General features: G+C 40.3%; 1 protein-coding gene across 3 annotated transcripts in view; it reads right to left on the minus strand.

The window, feature by feature from the left end:
• Positions 1-25,772, minus strand: part of DGCR2 (DiGeorge syndrome critical region gene 2) — a 47,972-nt gene that overhangs the window by 11,451 nt on the left and 10,749 nt on the right. The window contains exons 2-7 of one of the 3 annotated variants that reach the window (XM_032705628.1): positions 15,284-15,404; positions 6,533-6,630; positions 4,747-4,966; positions 3,740-3,816; positions 1,676-1,852; positions 135-338 (exon numbers count right to left, since the gene is read on the minus strand). In XM_032705628.1, coding sequence (XP_032561519.1) covers positions 135-338; positions 1,676-1,852; positions 3,740-3,816; positions 4,747-4,966; positions 6,533-6,630; positions 15,284-15,404 — 897 coding nt within the window. Of the gene's footprint in view, positions 1-134; positions 339-1,675; positions 1,853-3,739; positions 3,817-4,746; positions 4,967-6,532; positions 6,631-15,281; positions 15,405-25,772 lie in introns of all 3 variants that reach the window. The other 2 variants (XM_032705630.1, XM_032705631.1) reach the window with 2 other exon arrangements.

A 25,772-nucleotide genomic window follows, 5' to 3' on the forward strand; every position in this document is an offset into this window, starting at 1 on the left:
ACAGGGCAGCTGTACCCAACAATATCAAGGCACTGCAAGGATGCATCATTTCAAACAAAAGTTATACCCAAACATAACCAAGTGGAGCACTCAACTATTTTTTTCTTGACAACACTGCAGCAGTCAACTCTTACCTGGGTCTAGACAGGTGAACCTGCAGCACTCCTTCGGGTCCTTGCGGTACTGCTGACACCCCTGGGGCCGCTCACACAAAGCAGCCACGCACATCTCAGGCTCACCGTTGTGACACGTGCAGCTCAAACAGGGATCGTTCCCTTTTGGGGTGAAATAGTATCCTTCATCGACAATGTTGTCTTTGATATCAACACAAGTCTGGCCTACGACAGGAAGGCACATCAATATTGATGGAATCCAGTTTATTCTGTTGCATTAAGTGACTTGTAAGCATAAGCAGACCACCAGTTAAAATCCATGCCTTCACCTTAGAGCAACTTTGAAAAGGGATCTCCAAGGAGCGGGGAAGATAATGGATAGTCTGGAGGCACACAGGGATGATTTACTGCTCAAAACTGACAAGCTGAGTTTCGGGTATTTAATGGAACTGACACACTTTCAGGCATCCTTTCCAAGACAAAGGAAAGTAAGTGGTCTGAGAAGTTTAAGCTTCACTGCCAAAGCCCTCTGCAGCTCCCTTCCTCTCTCCTGGTACTTAGGAAAAGATGGATCTTCTCTGGACCAAACCTGAAGGACACTTAAAACAGGCCAGGCCTAAAGAAGGAAGCCAGGCAGTAGTACTACCCCTGTCGTAGCAGCATCTTGATCCCTGCCCAGCTGCCTTCTGCCCACTGTCCTAAAGGCAGGCACCAAAACCAGAGTGAGGGAACAAACACAGTTGCTGGCACGTGTCAGCTGGAGCAGCTGCTCAGGGAGGACGACCTGTCCCCTCCACCCTATGCATAGGTCAGCTGGGAAGTTCAGGCTGGAAGGGATCTGAGGAGGCCTCCAGCTCAATCTCCTGATCAAAGTAGGGTCAGCTATGACATCCCAATGGGTTTTATCTAATCTGGTCATAAAAACCTCTGAAGACAGAGGCTGCACAACCACCCCAGGAGTCAGCTGCACTCCTGACGACCCTCACAATTAAACAGCTTCTCTCCTTCTTGCAATGAAGCACCATCTAGATCAGGTACTGTTTAAGACTACCTGATAATCCTGTCAATATTTCTGTTGGAATCAAGGCTTTTGGAGTACAGAAATTCAATATAAAGTGAAAAAAAATGGCTTTTCTTCTTTAAGTCAGTAAACTCCACTTGTCTTTTCTCCTCTAGTTCCACTAACTGTCTGGAAAGAATTCAACAGAATCTTCTATATTCAAAATAAACCAGAAACAAGTGTTTCCTTATTTTAATGTGAAATTAATAATTTAAGAGTGATGCTTACTAATAAGGTGCTTTTTAAAATTTCCCCCCCCCCCCAAGTATACTTTATTTTAGGGCTGATACTGCAGCTTAACAATTTTTTAGTGAAACTCTGTACTGTGTGACAGCCACACATGACAATGCTCTTATTTATTAAAACCAAGCAGAAACGTAACTCTACCCTTTCGATTTTTTTTTTTTTTTAATTCGCTGGGCAGAGGTCGGAAAGGATAATGAAAAAATTTCCACATATTTAAACACACAACACAGTTGATACTGAACCAAAACCAACTTACTCCTTTTGCAGAGGAATGAAGATTTCTCATAGCAGTTTTCAGCATACCAGCTGTGTAAACCCTGGTGCCGGAAGTTATGATGATGGATACACTGAAGCTGGGCACAAAGAACGTTTTCCTTTTCAGGCATAGCCGCACCAAAGTGAGGGTCAGGGGGTAAAAACACTTCTGAAGAGCCTGCAAAAAGATACATTGGCATAAGCAGCCTGTGGGTACACAAAGCTTTAGAAAGGCTCTGTAATGTCACTCATTCCATGCACACCACGGCTGCTGCCCTCCAGCTCCAGCTTCCATTAGCAACACTGCTCCAGGGAAGGCAAACAGCTGGGAGGGAAGGGGTGACTCACAGAGAAAAGAGGCTGCTGTTTTCAAAAGACTGGGTAATTCTGTCACTCTGAACCAGGAGATTGATATTCTGGTATCTTCACAAGTGCTGCTTTCCAGAGTCCCATGGGGTTTGCCTGACAACAGTTACGCATCTTCAAACCACGCTGAGTTTGGCCACACTTGTTACAAGCGGAGCAAGAACCCACACACCAATCCTGTGCCTGGCACTCCAAGCACCCACTGGCGCTTCCAAAGATGCCTGTGCATCCACCTGTGCTCCCCACATCTCCTGTTGCTCATTCCAAGTGCCCCAGCTGCACTTGGGGCATCCACTGTTTGCTCCTTCCAAACAGTATTGTGGTGGGTTCCAAACAGTGCAAAAGGTGTTGATTACTTTTTTTGAGGACACATATTTCACATGTTCCAATAATAAATCAAAATTTTCAAGCTATAGAACCCTAAATCACTTTTCAAACAGGCATCAGGAATTCAGAGTCTACTTCAATATAAGTCAATGAAGCCTAAGAAGAGGTTTTCAGAAACTACTGGATGTTACTATGTACTACTATGTACTTTATTTCATTGAGGCATCTCTGTAATAAATACAACACCTGAATATATCGTACTGAGAAAGCTTAAATTTATATAATGCATCAAATTAAATAAAACTTACAATAAAGTTATCATGATTTTTCTGTAATTTGTGCCCCTCTGGTTGTTAACACTGTCAGCAGATGGCAGTGCAATCAGCTTTCCAAAGAGCAAAGAAAGGTCCTTTTAAGGAGAATGTTTGTATTCATGTCAAAGGAAGTATTTTTCAAGACCCAACTGTTTAGCAAAATTCTGTTCATAATTATTACCTGTACCTAATGGACAGTTTCCCTTCCACATTTTCCATGGGTACCAACAATTGTGTATAAGAAAAAAAACCTATTCAGTTTGGTTTTCAAATGCTACACTGGACTTCACAGTGCTGGTGCTTAAAAGAAACCTCATCTTTGCTTTAAATTTTCCATAACCTAAACCAGTACAGCAATTAGACATGCAACTGTACACATAAGAGTTCATATAATGACTTTAACTAATCCCTCAACTGAATTAGTTAAAAATAAAAGGTGTAGAAACATTGCATTGTCAGCAGAGGGAGCTGCTTGTTTTGCAATTGAAAGAGTTCAGCCAGCAAAGTCCAACAGATTAACGTTAAGTTTTTTGTGTAAAGTGGGATACATTTTTGAATTATGCAAATTTTGATTTGGTTTAAGTAAACTACCTGAAGTACTTTAAAAGAAAAAAATAAGAGTAATTCTGAAAAATCTATCGGGTTTTTTTTTAAGTATATAAAATTCTTCCAATTTTTAAAGAGCTAAAATCCCCAAACATGCTACACTAGTCTGTGCAAATACTAGAATCAGGAGTTCATCTAGATATTCACAAAGAACGAGAAACTACAGTAGTTTCCTTTTTCTCATCTTAATCAAGTAGGAAACCCAGATAAACTGAAACAACATGTTCTTTGCACAAGACACCAATGTGAAAAACCATGAAACTTCCTCACCTTTAAAATAAGACATGCATGGGGTATTAAACTCTTTCATTTCCACATTGTAAAGCCGAGCAGTTCCCCTGCAATATTCAACACTATCACTAAAAGAAGCTATGTTGTTCTTGCAAATTATATTCAGGCTTTAAGACAGTTTCCATGGGCCACTGAACCAAGCAGTAATTTGAGAGGCCTACCTTTATAAGCTACTTCCCAGTGACCTTCCAGGGAGTGATTTCGATTGGTGATCACATACTGATATCCGACCCAGAACCTACCAAAAAATTAAGTTACATTCTAAGGATACAGGGTAAAAACATACCATCAAATGAAACCCCACAGAACTTTACAATGTCTTTATATATATAAGTTAATTTTCATAACATTCTGATGGCTTTTTTCCTTATCATTTCAGCCCATATGTTGGCAATGTAGAGAGACTACACTTGAGGAATAGAGGAAAATACTGTCTTTTATTTCTACTCACAAAAAGCACCTTATTATGTTGTTATGGCAGGACTTCAGTATCAAAAACTCAAAAATCATACAACAGCATCCAGAAGTCAAGTATTTCTAAATATATGCAACTTATGTCAGACTGTTCTGGATCAAACCATCTAACACTCCAGAGACAGAGATACATCATTACTGAACCACTCCTGGTGATCTGTCACAGCAGCCCATGAGTCTGAGAAAAAACCCGCAGGCAGAAAAAAAAGAAATGTTTGTTGCGAACTAATAGAATGAAATATCTAAAGCCACCAGAACACAGTTGCTGCAACTCAAAATGGCTTTTTTAATTCATTCCTATCTCAAAGTTGCAAGTTTTTTTAGAGCTACAGGTTGGAAATCAAATCCTGATGAAAAGTTAAAATAATTATTTCTGGACAAGGTAGTGCAGCAGTAAGCCATTGTGAAATCCACCTTCCTCTTGCAGTTCAAGAATAACTGTACATCGCTGAGACAACCTGAAGATAAAAAGACTCTGCTGATAAAAAGACTCTGCTGAATTTAATTATCTGTTAATGTTAATTAAAACATAAAACACAGATGGCAACTGCCAAGCAGCATGTTCGTGGTGGTTTATTCACCTGATGTCAACTTTACTGTGAGATTTGCGACACAAACTGAACAACCAGTATTTGTATCACACAGAAACCATTCTTGTGCAAAACAAGATCTTCATCCGTTCCTTCCCACTCACCGATGCTGGTCCATCCTTAGAAATGTTTTGTCTTCCAAGTCCCACTCGTGAGCCAGGATGAACCTCAGCTCCTGGTCTGCAGTGAAGGTGGCGAGGGATCCGTTCACCCGCTGACATGCCTGCACAGCGTCCCAGTAGTTCTCCTCATTTAAATAAATCCTGTAACAGCTGGCTGTGCCCTCATAGTGGTGCCATCCTGTTGGGCACTTTCCTAGGAAACATGAAGAATAGAAGGGAAACCATTCCCCCCAAATTAGGATCTTTAAGATAATGCATCCTAATCAGTTTATGACAATGCAATGAATAACCACTTGCATGTGTACACACAACATACTGTGTACACTTCACCTCTGCAGGAGGAGGTGCATACATTACAGATTACTGAAGGCTTACTTTACTACAGCTTCTGATAAATGTTGATTTTTTTCTTTAGGTGTTTTTTTAAAAGATGCAACTCCTAGTAAAGTTTCATCACACTGAGAAGGCCTTTAAAGTTTTTAATTAAGACTGACAGTCTACTGTGGAAGATATTCCCCTACATATCGTTATAAAAACAATCATCTCGATCAAGTAAAAAGCAGCAGCAAGAAGCAGGAAATAAAAACCAGAGGTGGTCAAATTAATGACTGTGTCTCTGTCAGATGCTTAGCAATACATCCAACTTGCTGTGAAGTTTTCAACCTACTCTTAAAAACAGTCTCAGCAGTATTCACATAATCCTACTCCCAGAGTCAATCACTGAAGCTGATGGGTGTTCTGGGGAAATTCTTGGTTGCTTTGGAAAAACATCACTGTAAAGCAGATCTTTAGGAAGTAAGAAGGTGATGATGTGAACTGCTGTCTTGGCTTTCTCTCAATTAACTCAGCTGAGGGAACTTGAAACAAAAGCCTGGAGGCACTTTTGGATGAAACAGGCCCATGGGCTTTGGACTGACATTCATGGAGGTGATGGGTGACTAATAGAGAGAATCACGGAGACAGGTGGATGAAATTTAAAAATATGATTTTAGCACCTGCACCTGAAGTATTAATTTTGCACATAAGAAAGAAACTTCATATTCAGAAACTGGTTTACGTTCATTCCATGCAATTCATAGTTCTGTTCTCAAGCCTCTTTATTCCCTTCAGAAACAGTGATCTTTACCATCAAATAATGATATACAAACTTAGGTTTGAAGCCTATTAATTAAATACCTTTCCTCATTCTCCATTTATATAGGATCTTTTAAGATCTACTGTTTACATCACTAAGGAGGGGCAGAATACAGTACCAATCAGACTGCAGAGCACATTAGAAATTGCCATATTGATTTCTAAATTGCTTTATTGTCCTCTACAAATTTTAATAACATAATTTAGCTACCAGAATCCATGATAAATCAAAATACCAATCACTTGTCTTTTTCAGAAGATCAGAGTTCAAATAATCATTCCCATGTTCCATATGTTCCCATGTCTTTCCCCCATGTCCTCTTCCTATCCTGTCCCATCCCAGTTTCCAAGGCTAATCAGTGCAGCGTCTCATTCCCAAATCATTGCATGATCCCTGGAGCAAAGAGGGAACCAAGCTAAGAGGCAAAAGGCCGGGGAGACTCAGATGTTTTGGGCCTGGAGAGATGGGAAGGACACTTGCAGGACATTCATAATGCTTTAGGTAAGGCTGGGACTGGGATGCCGACAGTGGCACAAGCGGTGCTGCAGGTGAGAGGGTTGGATTTAAAAAATAGCCTAAATTTCTAAATTAATTAGCAGCAAGATGGCCCAGATTTCCCAGTCTGCAACTTACTGCTAAATCGGACAGGCTGTGCCACGTTGACAGTGTGAAAGCGGGTTGTCTCTCCTCCTCTTCCTCGGTTGTGCCTCATGTCCACATTCTCCTTCCCATGGTAAGTTCGCTGGTCCCCTGTCAAGCCTGGGGACCAGAAGGAACAGTCAGTACTGGGGAAAGATGCAAAGGCAGATTTCATTTTATTTAACTTTCTCCGAGTTTGAATTCAAGACATATGTGGTACATGACACACTCAGGTAAACAAAGATGGCACAGGACTTGATGCTCATCATTTCAACTGCTGCAGCAAATGCATCATCCCTGCTGCATTTTATCTGTTCCTGCTAAAAGAACTGCCCACTCCCCAGCTGCTTCATTCCTCAGTTGTGTGTTCAAGGACACAAGACAACGTCTCCAATATATTTTCCAACACATTCTCTGAGATCTAGGACAGAATTAAAACCAGAAAAGGAAACCCATCTTCGGCCAGAAGAACGAGGGTTTTTTTCACTCTTAGGCTTCTAAAGGAAACATTAGCTCATTAATTCTGACACAAAACCACACACCCCCCCCATCTCAGTGGCAGGTCTAACAGGTGTACGTGACAATTGGGTTTCGTAACCGAGGAAGAACAAGGTGCAAGATGTTATTCAAGGAAAGGGGCTGCAGTGCTCCCTGTGCCTACCAGGAGTAAATAAAGAAAACACAATTTATGTGGAGACAATGCAGGGTGGGTCACAGCCAGCAAAACTAGCAGGATCCGAAGCAGGAAGGTTGGCACGGTGGTGGGAAGAAACCTTTGAGAAAGATGGAGATGAGCACTGAGAAAGATTAATCTGGAAACAAGGGATTAACCTTAAAACCTTAACCCAAGAATGTAAGCATTAGAAACACCTACTAGTATGCTACTACTACTAGACGTTACTAAATTTAATAGAATTTAATCAGCAGAAAGAGACGTGCAGACATTCATTTCTTTATATAAAAATCAGCTTATTTTGCTTTAAAGCTGATTAGCTCTATTTAGCCTCACTAAACCAAATAAACCAGTCATGATCCTAAATAAAGAGAAGCTACATAGTCATCTTCAACAGGTTTAACTACATCTGTTTGAAATACATATGAAATCACGTCATTAAAACTTTCTCTTTTCAGATTGTATTTTAGAAAGCAAGAGGTTTGCAGCAATTTCATGACAATTTAAACCTCAAGTTGGAGGCTGTTCAGTGCACTACCTGGGGGAAAGACCTCCACAAGACCCAACATCAAACTGCACTCCCTGGAACAAATGTTAGCACTGATGAGCAAAAAAATCCCCAGCTGTAGCCCAGGAACAGCAGAGTCACTTTGCATTCATCTGGCTCTAGCATACTGAGTTTGCCCTGGGTTAATGGGATAAGCAAGGGATATTTAATTATCACGTTATCCCAGGAATTACATGTCTACAGAGATCACCCATTAAGAAACGGTCGTGCATAATAGACTCGCACGGCCTTACAGGAATAAAGTAGCAATTCTACTGTTCAATATTAGAAGGCACTATCTATCACAGGCAAGAAGTCAGTGCCACGAAGTTCAGTCAGCACACATTTCAAAGGACACTAAATGGTAAAATAATTTGACAGTGAAGATTAACGATTTTTTTATTACTTTAAAGACCAATCTATTTTTGGTTTTAGAATTTGTTTTTAATCCTAGTGGTTCAGTAGCAGTATTTACAATGTGTTTTTCAGAGCAAAACTGAGACACTAAAAAAGCAAATCTTCAGTTATGGCAACACTTTAAAAATAACACCAGCTAATGTAGAATGCTTTATCAAATTGCACTGAGTTCAACATGGGAAGTTCTATTTTCCCATGGCATTAAATGGTAACAGCTAAACCCAAAGAACCAGTAAGAACCAAACACATGAAGAATTAGTTCCCTTTCAGAAGTGAGAGCAGATGCAGCACCATATGGCTGACCCTCCACGGCTAAACAGAACGCCCACGAGGACTTAACAATTTATCTCCCCCAGGAATAAAACAGAAGTTCACAGGTTTTGACATGCAAGGTTAAGAAAGGGTTACTTGGGCTAACATCTTAAATTGACAGAATTTATGCCAGATGCTTTGAAAAATAGCTGCACTGATCCCACACGAAGTGAGTTCAATCAGTCTGCACCCAGGAAGCAGGACTCTCACTCCTTCCTCAGCATCTGCCCGTGTCAGCAGACTCGCTGCTGAAACCAGGACTCAAGTGGCAGAAAGCAGCCACCACAAGTCACTTCTAAAGCCCAGTGCTGTCAGCTGCTTAATAAACTGGTGCTCTTCAAATATTAAATTGCTTCTATTTGACCTGAATTTCTGTCTCCAACAAAAGCAATGATGACAACTTTTTCCAGGGCAGTAAAGAGATGTTAACAAGCCCCTAAGTCACTTGACTGCGGTGAAAAGCTGTTGCAGATTCTGGTGGCAAAGGTGTAATTGGACTGGTTTACTACTGTACTGTTACAATACTCTGAGGAAGAATTTTCCACGTACTTTGCTGTTCCTGCTTCTTTTATACAAATACTTTTATCTTTACAAATACTTTCATCTTTAAAAATAAATTGAGAGTACCATGGACTAAGCTTTCAGATAATAACTTGAGTCAGAAGATCACAACCTAACCATGGTCTGTCTGAGTGTTTCAGGAAGGAAAAGCTATAATTTTTAGTGCTTATGTGCATACTCAATATTCTGAAAGCTATCAGATTTTGGAAGATCAGTTATTTTCCAAGATATTTATTCTTTTAGATACTACAACCACAAGCAATAACAGGAACAGTAGTATTTTTATTAACCAAGACAGAGAGAGATCCATTTCCTTTGACTTCATAAAATTACTCCAGAAATGTAATTTACTTGCTACTTGGTGAGGAAAAGGAAAAAATGGTTTCAAAGAAAAATTCACAGGGTGCTATTTTTTTCTCCCCTCAAATACTACAGCATGTGGACGTGAGCATCTTCCAGTATGTTTCCCAGTGGATTAAGTCATGATTAGTATTCACTGAGCTCCTTCCAATTTATAGTTACTGTCTCATTCACTCTAGCACAATTATAGCCTAAGTATAGGGCCATATATCAAGAAAGTTGCCCAACAGTGCTGATTCTGTGGCTATTTTCAATTGCTTAAAACTTGAAGCTACCAATTCAGAATAGAAGTTTGCCGTGCTGATGGTTCCTACTACCTTTTATATTGATAAATCTCTTCAGATATGAAGCAAAACAGTGCAAAAATCGTTCAGGACAAAAATTAAGATATTGGAAATTTTGCTTACTTTTCTAACTACCTTTTAGGTAAACATGTGGTGTCACAGCCCTGATAACTCCTAGAAAAAGCTCTGTGCCATGCATACAAGTTTTGCTATTTCTCTTGGGGACATGGCAAAAAAAGAAGGGAAAAATGCAGCCAAGTTTCAGTCTGAAAGAACTATGAGTTTGCCCAGCAGATGCTGGAAGGAATTCAGTTACATTGTCCACACTCTTCCATGTACATCCACAGAGATTACTCTGCAGAATTTATCCACAGGATCTCAGTAACACTTGCTTTGCACATCGTGTCTCATTAGGGGAAGCCAAGCACATAAGCAGAGCAGAAAGCTCTTTCTTCTTCCCCCTCGGTGTGTCCATCAGTTGGATCAAGTAAAAGGAAGCAAAAAGCCAAGTAGTGCAAATGGCATGAGAGCTGAGGAGCTGAGACAACACAAAAGTGAGAGCTGGCACCAGCTGAGATAGGGACAGGCCAGAATGTAGGTGTGCTGAGCAGCTCTGCATGGGGGGACAAACGTGACACCAAATGTGTTCAGAGGAGTAAAAAGAGAAACTGCAATCTGCCACACACCCCAAGGTCTGCTGTGCACCACAAAAAGGGCAGGCAGAGAGGACACTGCCTGTAACACAGAGAGGTCCTGTACGGTCAAGACTCATAAAGGGGGTGAATATTTGGATTTTGGAGAGTTGAACCAGGTTCCAGAGTTTCTGTGTCACAGATGGCAAGTCGCTCAAGCCAAACCCTTTACAAGGATGGATGTGCTATGTCAAATTGTCTCAAAATGAAACTGCTTGTGAAGCAACCAGGTCTTGTTAATATATTATTAGTTCCAAGATTTGAATTGCTCCTGTTTAAACACACTGATTCTCAAAATTTACATCAAAAGCTGCCTTGTCCCCTTAAGCTTCAAATTTACTATTCAGCATACAAACCACTAAAAGCTTGGAAACCTTCTAATTCCATTTGGAAATTTGAGAGGTGAGAGAACTTCAAGATTAAGTCCAGTTTTGTGCCTCAATATTTCGAAATACAGTTTAGAACTTCCCAGAGAGGAGTGACTCTTCTCAGATCAGGCAGCTCCCCACCATGTGCTATCAATTGTATTATGCCAGGACATCAATGCCAACAAAGAACAGTATCCTGCTGTGATGAGCACTATTCAATGCAATAGGCTGACAGGAAAGAGCTTATAATTTAAACACAGGAGGTAAGGTAAAGAAATAGTTCAGCAAGGGCTCAGAAAAAGTGTGGAAATGCTCGGAGGTTTTTATCATTATTACCTAGCTTTAAAAAAAGACATGCACTAAAAAGCACACAAATGTCAACAGTCACTTCAACCAAACACAATATTCTTGGTGAAATAAAACAAAGAGCTGGTTTTGATCACTTCACTCAGGGGGGAACAACCCCTAGGAATTCAGCTCACTGAAACCTTCCAGCGTTCTTGTTTCTGACCAAGCAGGTCTAGAGAACAGTACTGAGAAATACTGCTTAAAGGAAGAATGTGACACTGGGCAAGGGTGTGCACTACAGGATGAGCTGGAGGTTTTCAAGCTCAGATGCTGAGGGAAGCCCGAAGACATCTGACAGCACAATCTGATCATTTATTTATGGAAAGAATTCTGGTTTTTAAATATAAACAAATGAATGAAGGAAATGAAATTATCACCAATATAACTGCAAGCTGAAAAATTGATACGGATAGGATTTATGAAAGGCACTGCAGTTTAAGACATCCACTCTAATTCCTAAGCAACAGAAACAAACATCAAGCCTGCAGCAAGAAGAAAACAAAGGCAAACAGATAGAGCTATAGGAAACTCTGCTCTGCTCGTCCCCCTGAAGATGAGTTAGACCAGAAGGCCTGCAAAGAAGGCAGAGTATCTGCAGAAGCTGATCTGATATTCTGGTAGAAGCAAAGCTGGAAATCCAATAAGCAGTAAAAGGCAAACTGCAGATCCCTTCCCTCTTATGGGTTTAAATACAGGTCGAAAAATCATGTTTCTACTTTGATTACTTGTATAGAAACATAAGGGAAAGTGAGTAGAAATAATAAATTTCCACTTGTAAAAGTCCTTGTTTAAGATACTAATGCCTGTTTCCACCATCTCACAGAATACCCTACTCTAGGATAAACTATTTTTAGGATCGAGTACTGTTGACACGGAACAGTACACAAATTTCATGAAGCTCCACTGCTTAAGCAGAAGAGAGTCACAGGCACATGCTACATAAACCCTCCCAGCAATTTTTAGTATGCTCACAAGAGCAAGCAGCCACTGCTTTTAGTCTACCAGAGAGATGAATTGAGGGTAATCACTGCTGCAGATTCCCCTGACACGTGTGTGCCCACTGGGAAGGGCAGGGGGAACAGTACTTTGCACATGGTAAGTTTGGAACTGAAAGGAATTCCACACTTTAAAGGAAAACAGTCATTCTGATAAGAGAGAGCAAGAACAAAACCAGCTGTAACGACAATCTTCACAGAAATAAATGGTCTAGCAAAAAATAGGCATCTCATACACTTATTCAGATTGCCAATGAATTAATGTCTTTCTTAACTGTGTTCTGAAAAAAAATGCCAGAAGAAATTATTCTGACAAAAAAGTCTTAGGATTTTGAGTGATTTTTGTACTTCTGACAACATATGAATACAAAACTGATTTATTAATTACAGTTCCTCTTCTTTTAATACATTTGTTACTAACATAAATGAAATCGGGCCTGAAAAGGGTAAACTAAACCAACAGGGACAAATAACTCCCAATGGCTTTGTATTAAACCTCTCAAAATACCAACATGACTAAGTAGCCATTGAAACACACCTTCACCACCACCACAAAACCTTAATTCACTAGCACTGATCTCTTCCAAGTTGCTCATGTTGAAGTGTGCCATTAGTAGCTCAAAGGCTGAAGATTAACAAGCTTCCCAACCAGATTCAAGGCTCTTTCTTGCGAGCCTTCTTTTCATGCTTCAGAGAGTTTCCATGCCTTTTAATTTACAGATACTTTAATTTTCCAAGTTTCACAAGTCCAGGTGGCTTCACTAACTAGTTCTCTCAGTGTTCAGCCTGGTTTTATTGAAATTAAGAACTTTAATTAAAAAGTATTTACATTTAGCTGAATCATCTCACGATTGCTCATCTAAATCCAAAGGTATTTTCTAAATTTAAAGCTGCATCATTTCTTGTAAATTCAGAGGCCAAAGAAGAAAGTTGCCACTCCTGAGTATGACTGTGTGCTACTATTATTAGCAGCATTAGCTCCCCAATCCATGTCCCAAGACATTCTCTCCTTTGACTGGTCACATACATACTGCTTTTCCCAACATAAGAAAACCACGCTCTTCCAAACTGATTCAGGCCTCAGGTTTATTTTCATTGATGTTACTCCTTTTTATTCTCCAGCACACCATTCACATGCACACCAACCTCTCCTGATTCTTGACAGTTCCAAATAACAAATGCCCTTCAACACCCATTTCAGGTCACGATGCAATCCCACCAATTTTTTTGTTACAGGTATAATAGTTTTTACATCCCACACCAGTAGTTCTTGTTCCTCTGGTTTGCTGGCTGCACTCCTCACGTTACTGTGCAAATATCTCGGTTCTTTCACAAACACCACACCTGCTTTCTGGTTGTTTTACTGAGCACAGCCTTTTCATCAATTACTTATCTAATTAATCCTTTCATCAAGTGCAATACTTTCCTTCTCTACGCTGTCCATCATTTTCTCCTCTAGTATTCTTTATGTATGTTATTCTCCTCCTGCATACAGACATGGTGGCGAATCAAGTTTCTCCCACATTTCATTTCTTTAAAGTTTTTCTCACCTTATCAGGCCAGACAGTGCAGCAAGACCTACATCCCAAACAGAAAACCAGAGCCTATGTACTGAGAAATTTGCTTCCATGAAATCCTCTTCATATACCAAATGTTCTTTGGAACACCATCCTGGTGCATACTCCACACAATAACTTAAATTGCTGACTAATACACCAGGCAACAAGAGAGGATAAAAATAGACTTCTACTAATTGGATGTTCAAACATTCCCACAAGTGAAGTCTTCAGTGCTTTTTAAGTAAATCCAAACAGTAACATGACTGCCTTCCCCGAGCCACTGAATTCCATTAGACTCCAGGATTTTTTTAGGTCCCTATATTTTCACATTTGGCCAAAGTTGGCTAAAAAGGAAGAAGAATAACAGCACAACTATAAAAGCATCTTTCTTTAGGACATCCACATTGTAAAGAATATCCTTAAAAGACTATTAATGGCACAGCTTAATTTTCAATTTCAGAAGAAGTTACCAATTTTTTTTCTGCTTTGCTGCAAATATACACACACACAAACCAACCAAAAGCTTTCTAAATAGAGCACTGACATTCTTTTAATTATTTGGGTATAGCACACACTGGGGAGATGGTTAACTATGGCAGAGTTTCAAAGTCTGAGAGTTAGATTTACTTTTCTAATCCCTCTAGAAAATATGAATATTTAGAGAAGTTTGTTGCTGTAAAACACAAATGTTACTATTTTGTAGCACCTCTTTAAAACAGCTCAGAACTCAGAATGATGACAGACTGAATGCTGTGATGACAATGCCACAAAGTTCATCAGTGATTCTCTGCAAGAAAATTAAGTAGTTCACTGAAGAACTTCTTAAAACAGTTTTTGAATGTGATTTAGTCACGCTGTAGAGGTGAAAGTTTAGAATTATGCCACAGTTGAAATCATGCTTTCAAATACCTGTTTCACTGTTGTTAATGGAAAAAAAATTATAGGTCCCTTCACTTTTCAGATATACAAGAAAGAGTTGCACTGGTCTGTTTGTCAAGAACAAATGAAAACGTTCAAAATTGTGATTATATAGTCACAGTTTTATTTTGCTTGTTTTTAAGCACAGCTCAGCATCCAGTAACTTTAGCAGAGAACCACTGCTGGTCACAGGCTCCTGAAAGCATAAGATCGTAAGAGTTTATGAGCAGCAAATACACCAGCCTGTCTGGCAGAGCAAAGTTCTCCACTTAAACACAAGAAGCATAATCAGAAGAAGGAGCAATAAAACAAACTCTCTACCCAAGTCCAACAATGTCACCCAGCACCATCTGACTGATATACAACCAAATCAGTAATTCCAAATTTAACCACGGGCTTGTGCGTCATTTCAGCTTAACTGCAACATGATTTTTTTCCTTGTCATGAAAGTCTCCTTTTAGACTACAAACTCACCTCATCTCCAGGACACCTGCTCACAGAGGATAATTCAGACAAGCAAAAAACTGTCTGTGGCACTGGCTGCTCAAAATGAAGAGAAGTCAACTCGAACTTTGTTAATAACGGGTACAGGTCTATCAAAAAAATCTCCAAAATTTCAAATAAGAATAAGCAAGCGATCTGAAAGAGTCAAAGGACTGCTGCAAAACAAGCTGGCCCTGGGATGAGCATTCTGCTCAGATTTCTTTACCTGGACAGTCAACTTCATCACTCTCGTCCTCGCAGGTGGTCCATCCATCACACCGCCAGCTGGAAGGGATGCACTGAATGGTTCCACTCCGACACGCAAACTGCTCTGAGGTGCAGCGGAGCTCTAGGAAAGAAGAAGAAATTCGTGCTTTGTTTAAAGTGTTATTTATTCTCGCAAATCTATACATATATTAATTGTCTGTCATGTCATGTATCACCGAAGCGCAACGGACAAAGTTTCCAAATAACCCAGCATGTTAAAAACAGCCTCGTTTCAGATCATTTCATGTTTTAAACTGCATGTTTGTGGTTCTTAACAGACAGGAAGGCTTGGGAAATAATTCTCTCGAGACATCTGTGGTAAAAACTTCCTGATAAAGATACCATGTGAGCAGCTATCACCACAGCATTACCCATTTACTTCTTGTGGGGCACTGAGGATTTTGTTCGCTTTTCTCAGAACCAAAGTTCAACAAAAATGTTCCAGTAGTTAAGTGCTGCATTACACAACAAACTCAGAATCCTATTTCCATTCTAATCACTAAGTATGCCAGGACCCACTAGACTTGCACAAACGTCCTGCCTGATTCAGAGACGCTTCACAGAACTACTTGAAAAGCCATTTCTATATCCATGAACCTGTTTTCACTTTCTAGGTTAAGCTCTTCTGTAGCGTTTTAACATGTGAGCATATCCTTCACAAGCAGCTCTCGATATCTGCAAACATGTGAGCCTACCTGCCATCACTACACTGTCACACCTCATTAGCATTACAAAAAGTACAACTTTTTTCAAAGCTTTTTTTAATAGCAATTCCGTCTATCAAATGCCAGAACCTAATAATTCAGGTTCATTTTGTATCCCTCAAAACATTTCGCAAGGGGGAAAATGTCTGTCTACACGAGTGAACAATTCTAAGCTGGTTCACAGTTGGCAGGTTTGCCAGTTGCCATCCCCATCCACAGGCTCACTTTTGCACCACACCATCACTCTCCATCTTTTTTCTGGGTAGTGGCTGTCAATTTTCCATTGTTTTTGAACAATTTAGCTCATTCTCCTCACAGTGAGCTACACTAACCCCAGGTAATTAAGTCTAGAGAGGGAGCACCCTTTTAAATGGAAAAGTTTGAAACACTCATCCCTGATTTTGAAAGGACCAAGGTGGCAACTGTTTTGAAGAAAGAAATCTCTAAAATAAAACTTAAAATACAGGTAGGCATTCTCTCATCCACAGTTTACAACCTAAGAGCAGAGCTGTAATTGCAGTTGTTGCTTCTTAAAACATGTCTGAGCGAAATCAAGACAGAGGTCACATTTAAGTGTTCAAACAACACGACTGGGCACAATAAAACCAGTCATCATGCACTCCCAATAAAAGCTGTACACATACACCTAGTAATTGGTATAAGATATTGATAACCGGCTTCTAATTCGATGTTAAGACTAAAATCCAGTCCTACTACTGGTTTCTCTATAAAGCACAGACCTGCTCTTCTAGAAAAATAAAAGCAGGCACATCCTCTTAGCAACCACCTACTCAGAGCAAACATTCAGGTCACAAGATGCTTAGAACTCACAGGGACCTGCCAGACTACTGATGGCAACAACAGACCTGACAGCACATGAGTGTTCTCACCCATTTAGAGCTTTACTCAGCCCAAACACCAGAGAATGAGCACAGGGGAAATGGGAAAAAAATTAAAAAATAAAGAATTATCATCTTAGATCATAATGATTTCCCCCTCAGAACAAAATCTGAAGTAATTTCTTTAGCCCTTAGAGGAAAAGGGGGAATAAAACAGAGGGAAATAAAAAATGGGGGGAAAAGCTTCTCTTGCCCAATGTACCAAGAGAGGAAATTTAAAATCTATCTTTAAGTTAGATAATTTCAAATCTAATCTTGAAGTTAGTTAAATCTCTCTCTAAGTAAGGGATAAAAAAACAACAACACACAAACCACCAAACCAAACAAGCACAAAACCTCAAGTTGAAATTAAAAGTATGCAAATTTCAAGTTCACAGAAAAGCCCCAGCTCTTTGGTAAATCATTGCAGCTTCCTTCACTGTTTATGTGCAAGATCAGCACACAGTGGAAGGTTTCTAAGAAAGTCCTGCTGCTGCAGTTTCAAGTACAGAATTTACAGTGGGATCTGTGGTAGATCTTTTAACACATGAAAGACTATCCTCAGCCCAGCTCCAGGTTTCCTTTGCATTCCCCTGTAGTTATGGCAAAATTCAATTCAAAACTCAACACTTTAAAATAAACTTGATTTTTTTTACTGCTTGATTTCAACAGAAATCACACACACACCCCCTGTGAAGAAAGTTATTCTGCAGCCTTCTGGTTTCACACGCAGCACTCCCCAGGAATGCCAATGTGCACATGGGAAAAACAGTCAGGAATACCTCTGTCTGTCTGCAATTTCATACATGCTATTACTATTTTATGTACAATTACATATGACTGGTTCAGATAAAAGCATGACTCCATCCCAATATTATGGGCATTAAACAAATGCCAGTTACATGCCGCAATTGCTTCCTGTGTTACAGACACTCCTCTCCGAAGAATGTGGATACCTGGAAGAATACAAAACATTTCTATTAAAACACCTCTCAAACCAGCTGTACCATTGCTCCCAAGGGAGATCATGCCATGCCAGATGCACTCATTATTTCAGACCACGGGACATGAACTGCTACACAATTCTATTGCAGAGGGGGGAAACTTAACACAAAGAAATACTGTGAAATTAAAATCTCCATATTCTGCAAATGCTGTCAACAACCCTTCCTGAGCCATCCCCAGCCCAGAGCCATCAGGGCACGATACAGACACAAAACCAGATGGAAGTTTATAATGAACCTTTAAGATACTTGGCCACGGAACAGAAAAATTTGGGACAGGCAAGGGTGCACAGGGTATTTGCTGATCTCTACAACCCTGCCAAACATTTCATTTCAGCAGCCTATTTTTAAGTCAAAACAGCAGAAAAATGAAAATATTTCAAGCTGGTCTCTCCCACAGAAAAGGCCAGACCCAGTGCCAGCAGCAGAACAGGAATCATGATGATGTATGAGCAGCAGTGAACGGTACATTATGTGACCATCCATCTTTCCTGGAATGCAAGTCATCACTTAACACATGGTCAGACACTGTACTTTCCAGGAGGGTGGTAAATAAAAGCTGTTTCTTCGCCTACATAAGATTTCCAGTTCTTTTGAAGAATAGTAATAGTTTCAAAATTACCAGTGGCACTTTTGTCCTTAAAGCCAGATACCCCTCACAGTTTATAGCTATCGATGGTAACTCAGAGCAAGGAAGGATGAAGAAGAAAGTATCTTAAATTATCACCTTCTCACAGCACTAAAATCACACACTTTCCACCAGTTGTTAAATGCAAAAACATTGTGTTATCAAAATCATTAGTAAATATATAATGGCACAAGTTCATCTAAGAGCAAGCAGCTGTTGGAGCAGAGGCACAGATATAACAGTGAGCTAAGGGCATGAACAGCTGCCTAGAAGTGAAAATGTGGAAATGCAACCTCCTTTAGTGTTCATGTACGATGTGAAGAGTTATATCAGCAGTATTATGATTCACATATGCAATTCTAACATAAAAGGCTCCTTTTTCTTTTAAGGATCACACACAGTCTTTGCTATGCTACAGCACAAAATTTAGTACACTGAAATCTCATTTTAGAGCAATTAAATTCATCTGGCATTTGCTGGGAAGAAGAGAGGCAAGAAAAACACTGGAAATAGCATCAATTGTAGTTTTTGCACTATACATAGTATATACTTACAAAACATCACAAAGTTCAAGCAGTGTGAGAAGGTGAGAACACTTCAAGCAGCGAGGTGTCATTACAGTCACTTCACCATCTCAGAGCACTTCTACAACCTTAACCCTCAACAGTCTTACCAATCACTGCAGCCAAGTACAGAAAAATTATATAGTTTGCCAAAGGCTACAGATAAGATGAACCTCTGAGAAGTCAGCTGTCCTGACTTCTGGTCCCATGCTTCCATGATGACACTGTTTATTCCCTAAAATCCAAGCAATCTGTTGGTTCACCAGTCCACCCCTACCTGAATAAATGTCTGTCAGAAATATCAACAACTAACAACAGTGTGTTCTCTGGTAACACCTCACCTGTTCTACTACAAATTGGCTACAGGAAGCAAAAAAACTCCTTAACTATTTATATAAAGAGAAGAAAAATTGAAATCAGATTCAGACCATCAGTTCTACAAGCTTAATATATAACCCAAGATAAAACTTACAGTCAAGCAAAGGTCAAAAAAATCCAACACCAATTTTTTGGGACACATCATTAGATAATATAAACCTGTCCACAAGTCACTCACCTGAAAGAAATCTTGCCAAAGTTTGTCGTGAACTTGTAATTTGGAATTTAAAAGAAAGTTTCCAATTGTTTTGTAAGTTTATCTATTCAAATACCAGAAATAACAAACAAGATTATACATAAATTTAAACAGTGCCATATAAACAAAAAGTCTTCATCTTCTTTAGCTGCCAAATATTTTTCTAAGTTACTCAGTGACAAAACCAACAAGATTTTTGACTAACAGAAAAATCTAGGTTTCAGACAGGAAAAACCTAATTTTTCAAGGTGGTTGCTTACACTCTCACAGAAAGCTTTTGTTCTGCAGATTTTCCCAACTGCATGTTGAATGCCAGGTGTTCCACAGCACTCATCGTGTATTTCAACATAGGGTTACACCAGCTTTTTTAATTTTCTTTACAGTACACTGATCTCCAGATTTTCTGCTAAGTACTCAAAATAGACATTTACAAGAAGCATTATCCACAGGAAGGACTTCATGATAGACAGACAGACAGATAAATAAATACACACTGCTTTAATTTCCAGCCAGCTTCATGTGTTTCATAAAACAAACAGATTTTGGCCATTATACAACAATCCAGGAAGCCCTTTCAGGTTTAATAATCTCCTGTAGTCTTTCTGTGTAACTGAGAACTTTTTCCTTCTGGAGGTCAAGCTCTGGGAAGCCACAGTGCATCCTTCCTGCAGCAGCTGCACACTGGTCAGTGTGCTGCCCTGGCCCTTACTCTGTTTGAAACCTGTATTTTCTGCCTCATTTTTAAGACTTTCAGAGGTGCATTTGGACTGACACCTCCTGCTCACATTTAAACTGCAACTTATTTCTTATTTATCTTCCTCTTTTTTATGCAAAAGATAAGGGATAACTAGTTACCTGAAACAATTAGTTTATTTGAAAGAAAGGCAAGGAGGATCTATATATGCAGTATCTAAAACTACTTTTTCAACACAGTAAATCTCATTTTAGAACTTCCAATACCAAAGCAAGGCTGTAATGGGCACATGAGACAAAGTGTTGATTCAACACAAGTTCAAGCTGCTGGTCCAGTTTCCTGAATGAATGTGATCACTTGGCTTTGAAACAGCAAATTCAGATCAAATTAGCTGCTGTCTGTCCACATTAGGTCAGATCAGCTATGGTTTGTCCCCCTGCAACCAGAAAGACTGCATGTTCCAGCTAATTCAGCAGAGATATCCTGGTACAATCCAGTATCCATTAATGTGGAATTGGGGCCTCATAATAGTTGTCTGCTAACAAAGCCAGAACAACTACTAATGTGGTTATTTTTTAAAATATCAGTTCTAACAGAAGAGACATTTTCTGTGTCTCTTCAGAGGCCAGGTCACACCTTCACCGGGGAAGGAGCAGGGGTGGAAACAGCTCTCAGGAATGGGCCAAATCCATCAGCTATAAACATTTCTGCCAAGTGACAGAAGCCAAAAAGCACCCTTCTAGTCTACAAGCACTATTTACACATCAAAATACTCCTGCAAAGATAAGCTAGTAGATGAATGAGAAAACTTTGGTGCTGTCTTCACAGGATTATTTCTCCTCCTTCAATTGAAGACAAGAGATATAAATGAGGAGGAGCCAGAGGAAATGCTACATCCAATAAAAATGCCAGAGGTCCTGTCTCAGACACAGACAATAAACATCCCCTGTAGAGCATTAGGTGAACACACCAAAGTTTTCAAAATCTAAATTTCAACCTTATATTTTCAAGACACTGAAGATTATCGTTGTAGGAACCAGTGGAGCACTAGAAAGACAAATCTCTCCTAAGGCAGAAATGTATCCCTGACAGAAGACTCCACTCACTCACAAACCATGTGTTCCTAACTCTAATAATACAAACAACTAGCAGTACAAAAACCTCGATGTCATGGCAATTCACAAAGTCAGAGGTAGAGATGAGGAGCCAGAGGCTGAAACCAAAGCCTCCAAAATATAGGTCTCAATTCAGGACAAGGTTTTGATACAAAAATTAAACTCAGTGACTACAATCACTGATTACAAAAGTTTGGGGGTTTCTGCTTGCAATTACTCACTTCTTATCCTTAAAGGATTCACCAGTCAGTAAAGTCTGACACATTAAGATATTCTTTTAGTAGCAAAGACTACAGATGCACATTAGATTTTATCATTTACACAGCAAGTATAGATTTGAATCTATTTCATATTTTAATACAAAGAAATGCCATTTTCCATTTCCCATGCTAATTGTTCTTGTCTACTGAGCTTCATTTGTATGGAAATTGAAATTTGATTAAATGTGCAAACCCGGTACTTAATGTTATTTCAATTATAAGCTATTACTCTGAAATGCATGTATTGGAAAGGATGAGCTGGAAGTACACAGTTTGGTTTTGTACATAAGTTCTTAATGAACAATGGCAGTTTTGTGTGCACCTTACATGTACTTCACTTATTTTGGTCTCATTTCTCAAGGCTGGATCTGGCAGATCCCCTGGCACAATTTTTATTTACAGACCAAAGGAAAACAAAAGACAAAACTACTTCCTGTTTTCTCAGTGTAAGTCACTCATTGTCCCAAACCAGATGAACCAACCTGTAAGAGAATATTCTGTTCAGATTTCAAGAGGCAATTACAGCCATCAAAAGCTGATTAAGCATTAACAAAAACTCTAACTACAAGTGCTTAGACCTGTAACTCTCCTTATTCAGATTTTAACTCGTCCAACAGGTCTTTCTTATGTTTTATAATACTCAACCTACATACTTAACTTTAGACCTGTACCTACACGTTACTCTGTTGTTTCATATTTTAACATTTTAACATTTACGAATAAGTTTACTAAAACTGAAAGTTGCTTTTTTTCTTAAATCACTCTTTCTATATAACCTGAGCCATGCTACAGTGCACAAGCAGGATCAGATTCCAGCCCCCTCAGCAAGAAGCCCAACCCCCTAAGACCTTTGCTCCTGGAGATTCTGCTCAGCACCAGTGCTCACCCAATGCCTGCAAACAAGCATCAGAAACAAAACAACAACAAAAGGAACACCACGCCCATCATCATCACAGAAACAAACACAGCTCCATATCTAATATTTATGCTCAAGAGGGAGCATAACACAAACAATATTTCTCTAAACTGGCTTTTACTGCAGTAACATAAACTTTAAAATATTCTTAATATTCCCAACACAACAATAACAGTGGTTATCATAACGTAATCCTCAGCAGACAGGTGAAAAAACTGTCCTTAAGGTAGTCCTCTGCACTTGAAAAGTAGTATTCCTAACCTGGACGTCCCCCAAGTCCACAGGTGAAGTTCACTGGAGCAGGTACTGTGTATCTCACAAAATTCCTGAAAATCTGCCAGCCTGGGAAGAACAGGGCCATCCTGCCCTGGGAAGAACAGGGCCATCCTGCCCCACCTCTGCTCGTGGTGGCCAAAAGCGACTGAGCTGCCGACTACAAACGGCACTTGAGGATGCTCTGACACAGACTTTGAACAGGTTTTCTTGTTTTTAACTTGTCTTTGAGGTATCTCTGATCCCACACAAAGGCTCTTCTTGCAGGGAAGTAAAGCCATTACCTAAATGGCATTTTCCTCAGCTCCAGATCTAGAGAAGTTTTCACAAACCATTCACTTCCCAGCAGGTCTCCACATCACTTGGTGATTCTGACTTCCATCACATGTTTTTAAGTTTACTATTATACCACCCACTGCTGCATTCAGCGTAGCACAGTAAGTACATCCAGTACTTTGTAACAAAGCCACAGTAGGAGAAAAGCAGACTATGATAACACCAACTTATTTCCAGAGGAGAAAACTATCTGTGAAGCTCATGTCACCATCAGACAATCATCCATTTAATAGATAAAGGTTATTGAAGTTCCTCAATAAAACTGGTTCTGTTTACTGTTCCTCCAGTTAAAAGCCTATCAAATGATTAAAATTAAAAACCTTGTGAAGAATTAAAAAACTAGGAAAGGACAGAGCATTCCATCTTCATGTTCCATTACACAGGAGATAAAATGACTGCCCATTCACCTGTGATACTGAAAATGTGCCTAGGAACTACCTTTACATCAGGTAGCTTTGGTTGATCACAGCCTGAGTACGTGCAGGAGTATGAAAGCACAACAGAGCCTGGGGGGAAAAAAGGGCCCCATGATATGCTCATAGCCAAAACACAACCCACACCTATTCTCAGACTTAATTCCAGCTCCTGAAAATTAGAGATTCAAAAAACATAATCCCATTTAATAGGAATGCATCAGCTCCAAAAATAAATAAATAATACATGTCAGAGGCACTGGCATTTTCTGCATGACCTCAGCATGCTGTTTCATGAAGTAATTAAAATTGTGACAGCACTCCAGCTGAAACCTGTAAATCCTTAATGAATAACTCTAATGAACATTCAGTATTACTCAGTGTTCTGTCACAGTAAGTTACACTACATCACCCCAACATCCACCAAAAGCTTTTCCAGCACAATAAGGAATGGAAGCAGTGTCCTTCCCCTCACCCCCTCGGTTTTGTTCTTCAGGTACCCAGCACCTTGAGGTGGAAGACAGGGACATGGAGCAGAATGAAGACCCCATAATCCAAGGAGAAATTATAAGCAACCTGCTATGCCACTGACACACACAAGTCTACGGAGCTGGATGGGATCCACCCAAGGATACTAAGGGAGCTGGTAGAAGTGATCACTGAGCCACTCTCCATCATTTATCACCAATTCTGGCTCACCAGGGAGGTCCCAGCTGACTGGAATTTAGCAAATGTGACACCCATCTACGAGAAGGGTCATAAGGAGGATCCAGGGAACTACAGGCATGGTGGTCTGATGTCAGTGCCAGGGAAGGTTATGGAGGAGATCATCCTTCGTGCCATCACACGGCACGTGCAGGACAACCAGGTGATCGGGCCCAGCCAGCAGGGGTTTATGAAAGGCAGGTCCTGCTCGATGAACCTGATCTACTCCTATAACAAGGTGACCCACTTAGCTGACCAGGGAAAGGCTGTGGATGTCATCTACCTAGACTTCAGCAAAGCTTTAACACCATTTCCCACAGCATTCTCCTGGAGAAACTGGCAGCTCACAGCTCCCATGGGTGCACTGTTCACCAGGTAAACAAGTGCCTGGATGGCTGGGCAGTGGTGAAGGTGCTACATCCAACTGGGGCCAGCCACTACTGGTGCTCCCCAGGGCTCAGTACTGGGGCCAGTCCTGTTTAATGTCTTTATTGATTATCTGGATGAGGGGATCAAGAGCATCCTCAGTAAGTTGACACATGACACCTAGTTGGGCAGGAGCATTGATCTGCTGGAGGGTAGCAAGGCTCTGCAGAGGCACCTGGACAGGCTGGATCAGTGGGCTGAGGCCAACTGTGTGAGGGTCAACAAGGCCAAGGGCCAGGCCCTGCACTTGGGTCACAACAACTCCAAGCAGTGCTTCAGGCTTTGGGAAGAGCAGCTGGAAAACTGCTTGGTGGAAAAGGCCCATGGCATCCTGGCCTGTATCAGCAATAGTGTGGCAGCAAGACCAGGGCAGTGACCCCCTGTGCTGGGCACAGGTGAGGCCACACCTCAAATCCTGTGCTCAGTTTTGGGCCCCTCACTACAAGAAGGACATTGAGGTGCTGAAGCGAGTCTAGAGAAGGGAATGGAGCTGGGGAAGAGCCTGGAGCATAAGTCTGATAACAAGCAGCTGAAGGAGCTGGGGTTGTTTAGCCTGGAGAAAAGGAGGGTCAGGGGAGACCTTATCACTCTACAACTACCTGAAAGGAGGTTGTAGGGAGGTGGAGGTCAGCCTCTTCTCCCAAGTAACAAGCAATAGGACAAGGAGAAATGGCCTTAAGTTGCACCAGAGGATGTTTAGATTGAATATCAGAAAAAATTTCTTCACCAAGAGGGTTGTGAAGCACTGGAACAAACTGCCCAGGGAAACAGTAGAGTCACCATCCCTGGAGTTACGTAAAAGACGTATAGATGTGGCACTTGGGGACATGGTTTAGTGGTGGACTTGGCAATGCTGGGTTAATGGTTGGACTCAATAGTATCAAAGGTCTTTTCCAATCAAAACAATTCTATGATTCTATATTTATTACACCTACACCCTGCACAAGCTTGGAACTGACCC

Source organism: Chiroxiphia lanceolata, chromosome 18 (genome assembly GCF_009829145.1).
Source record: "Chiroxiphia lanceolata isolate bChiLan1 chromosome 18, bChiLan1.pri, whole genome shotgun sequence".
NCBI lineage: Eukaryota > Metazoa > Chordata > Aves > Passeriformes > Pipridae > Chiroxiphia > Chiroxiphia lanceolata.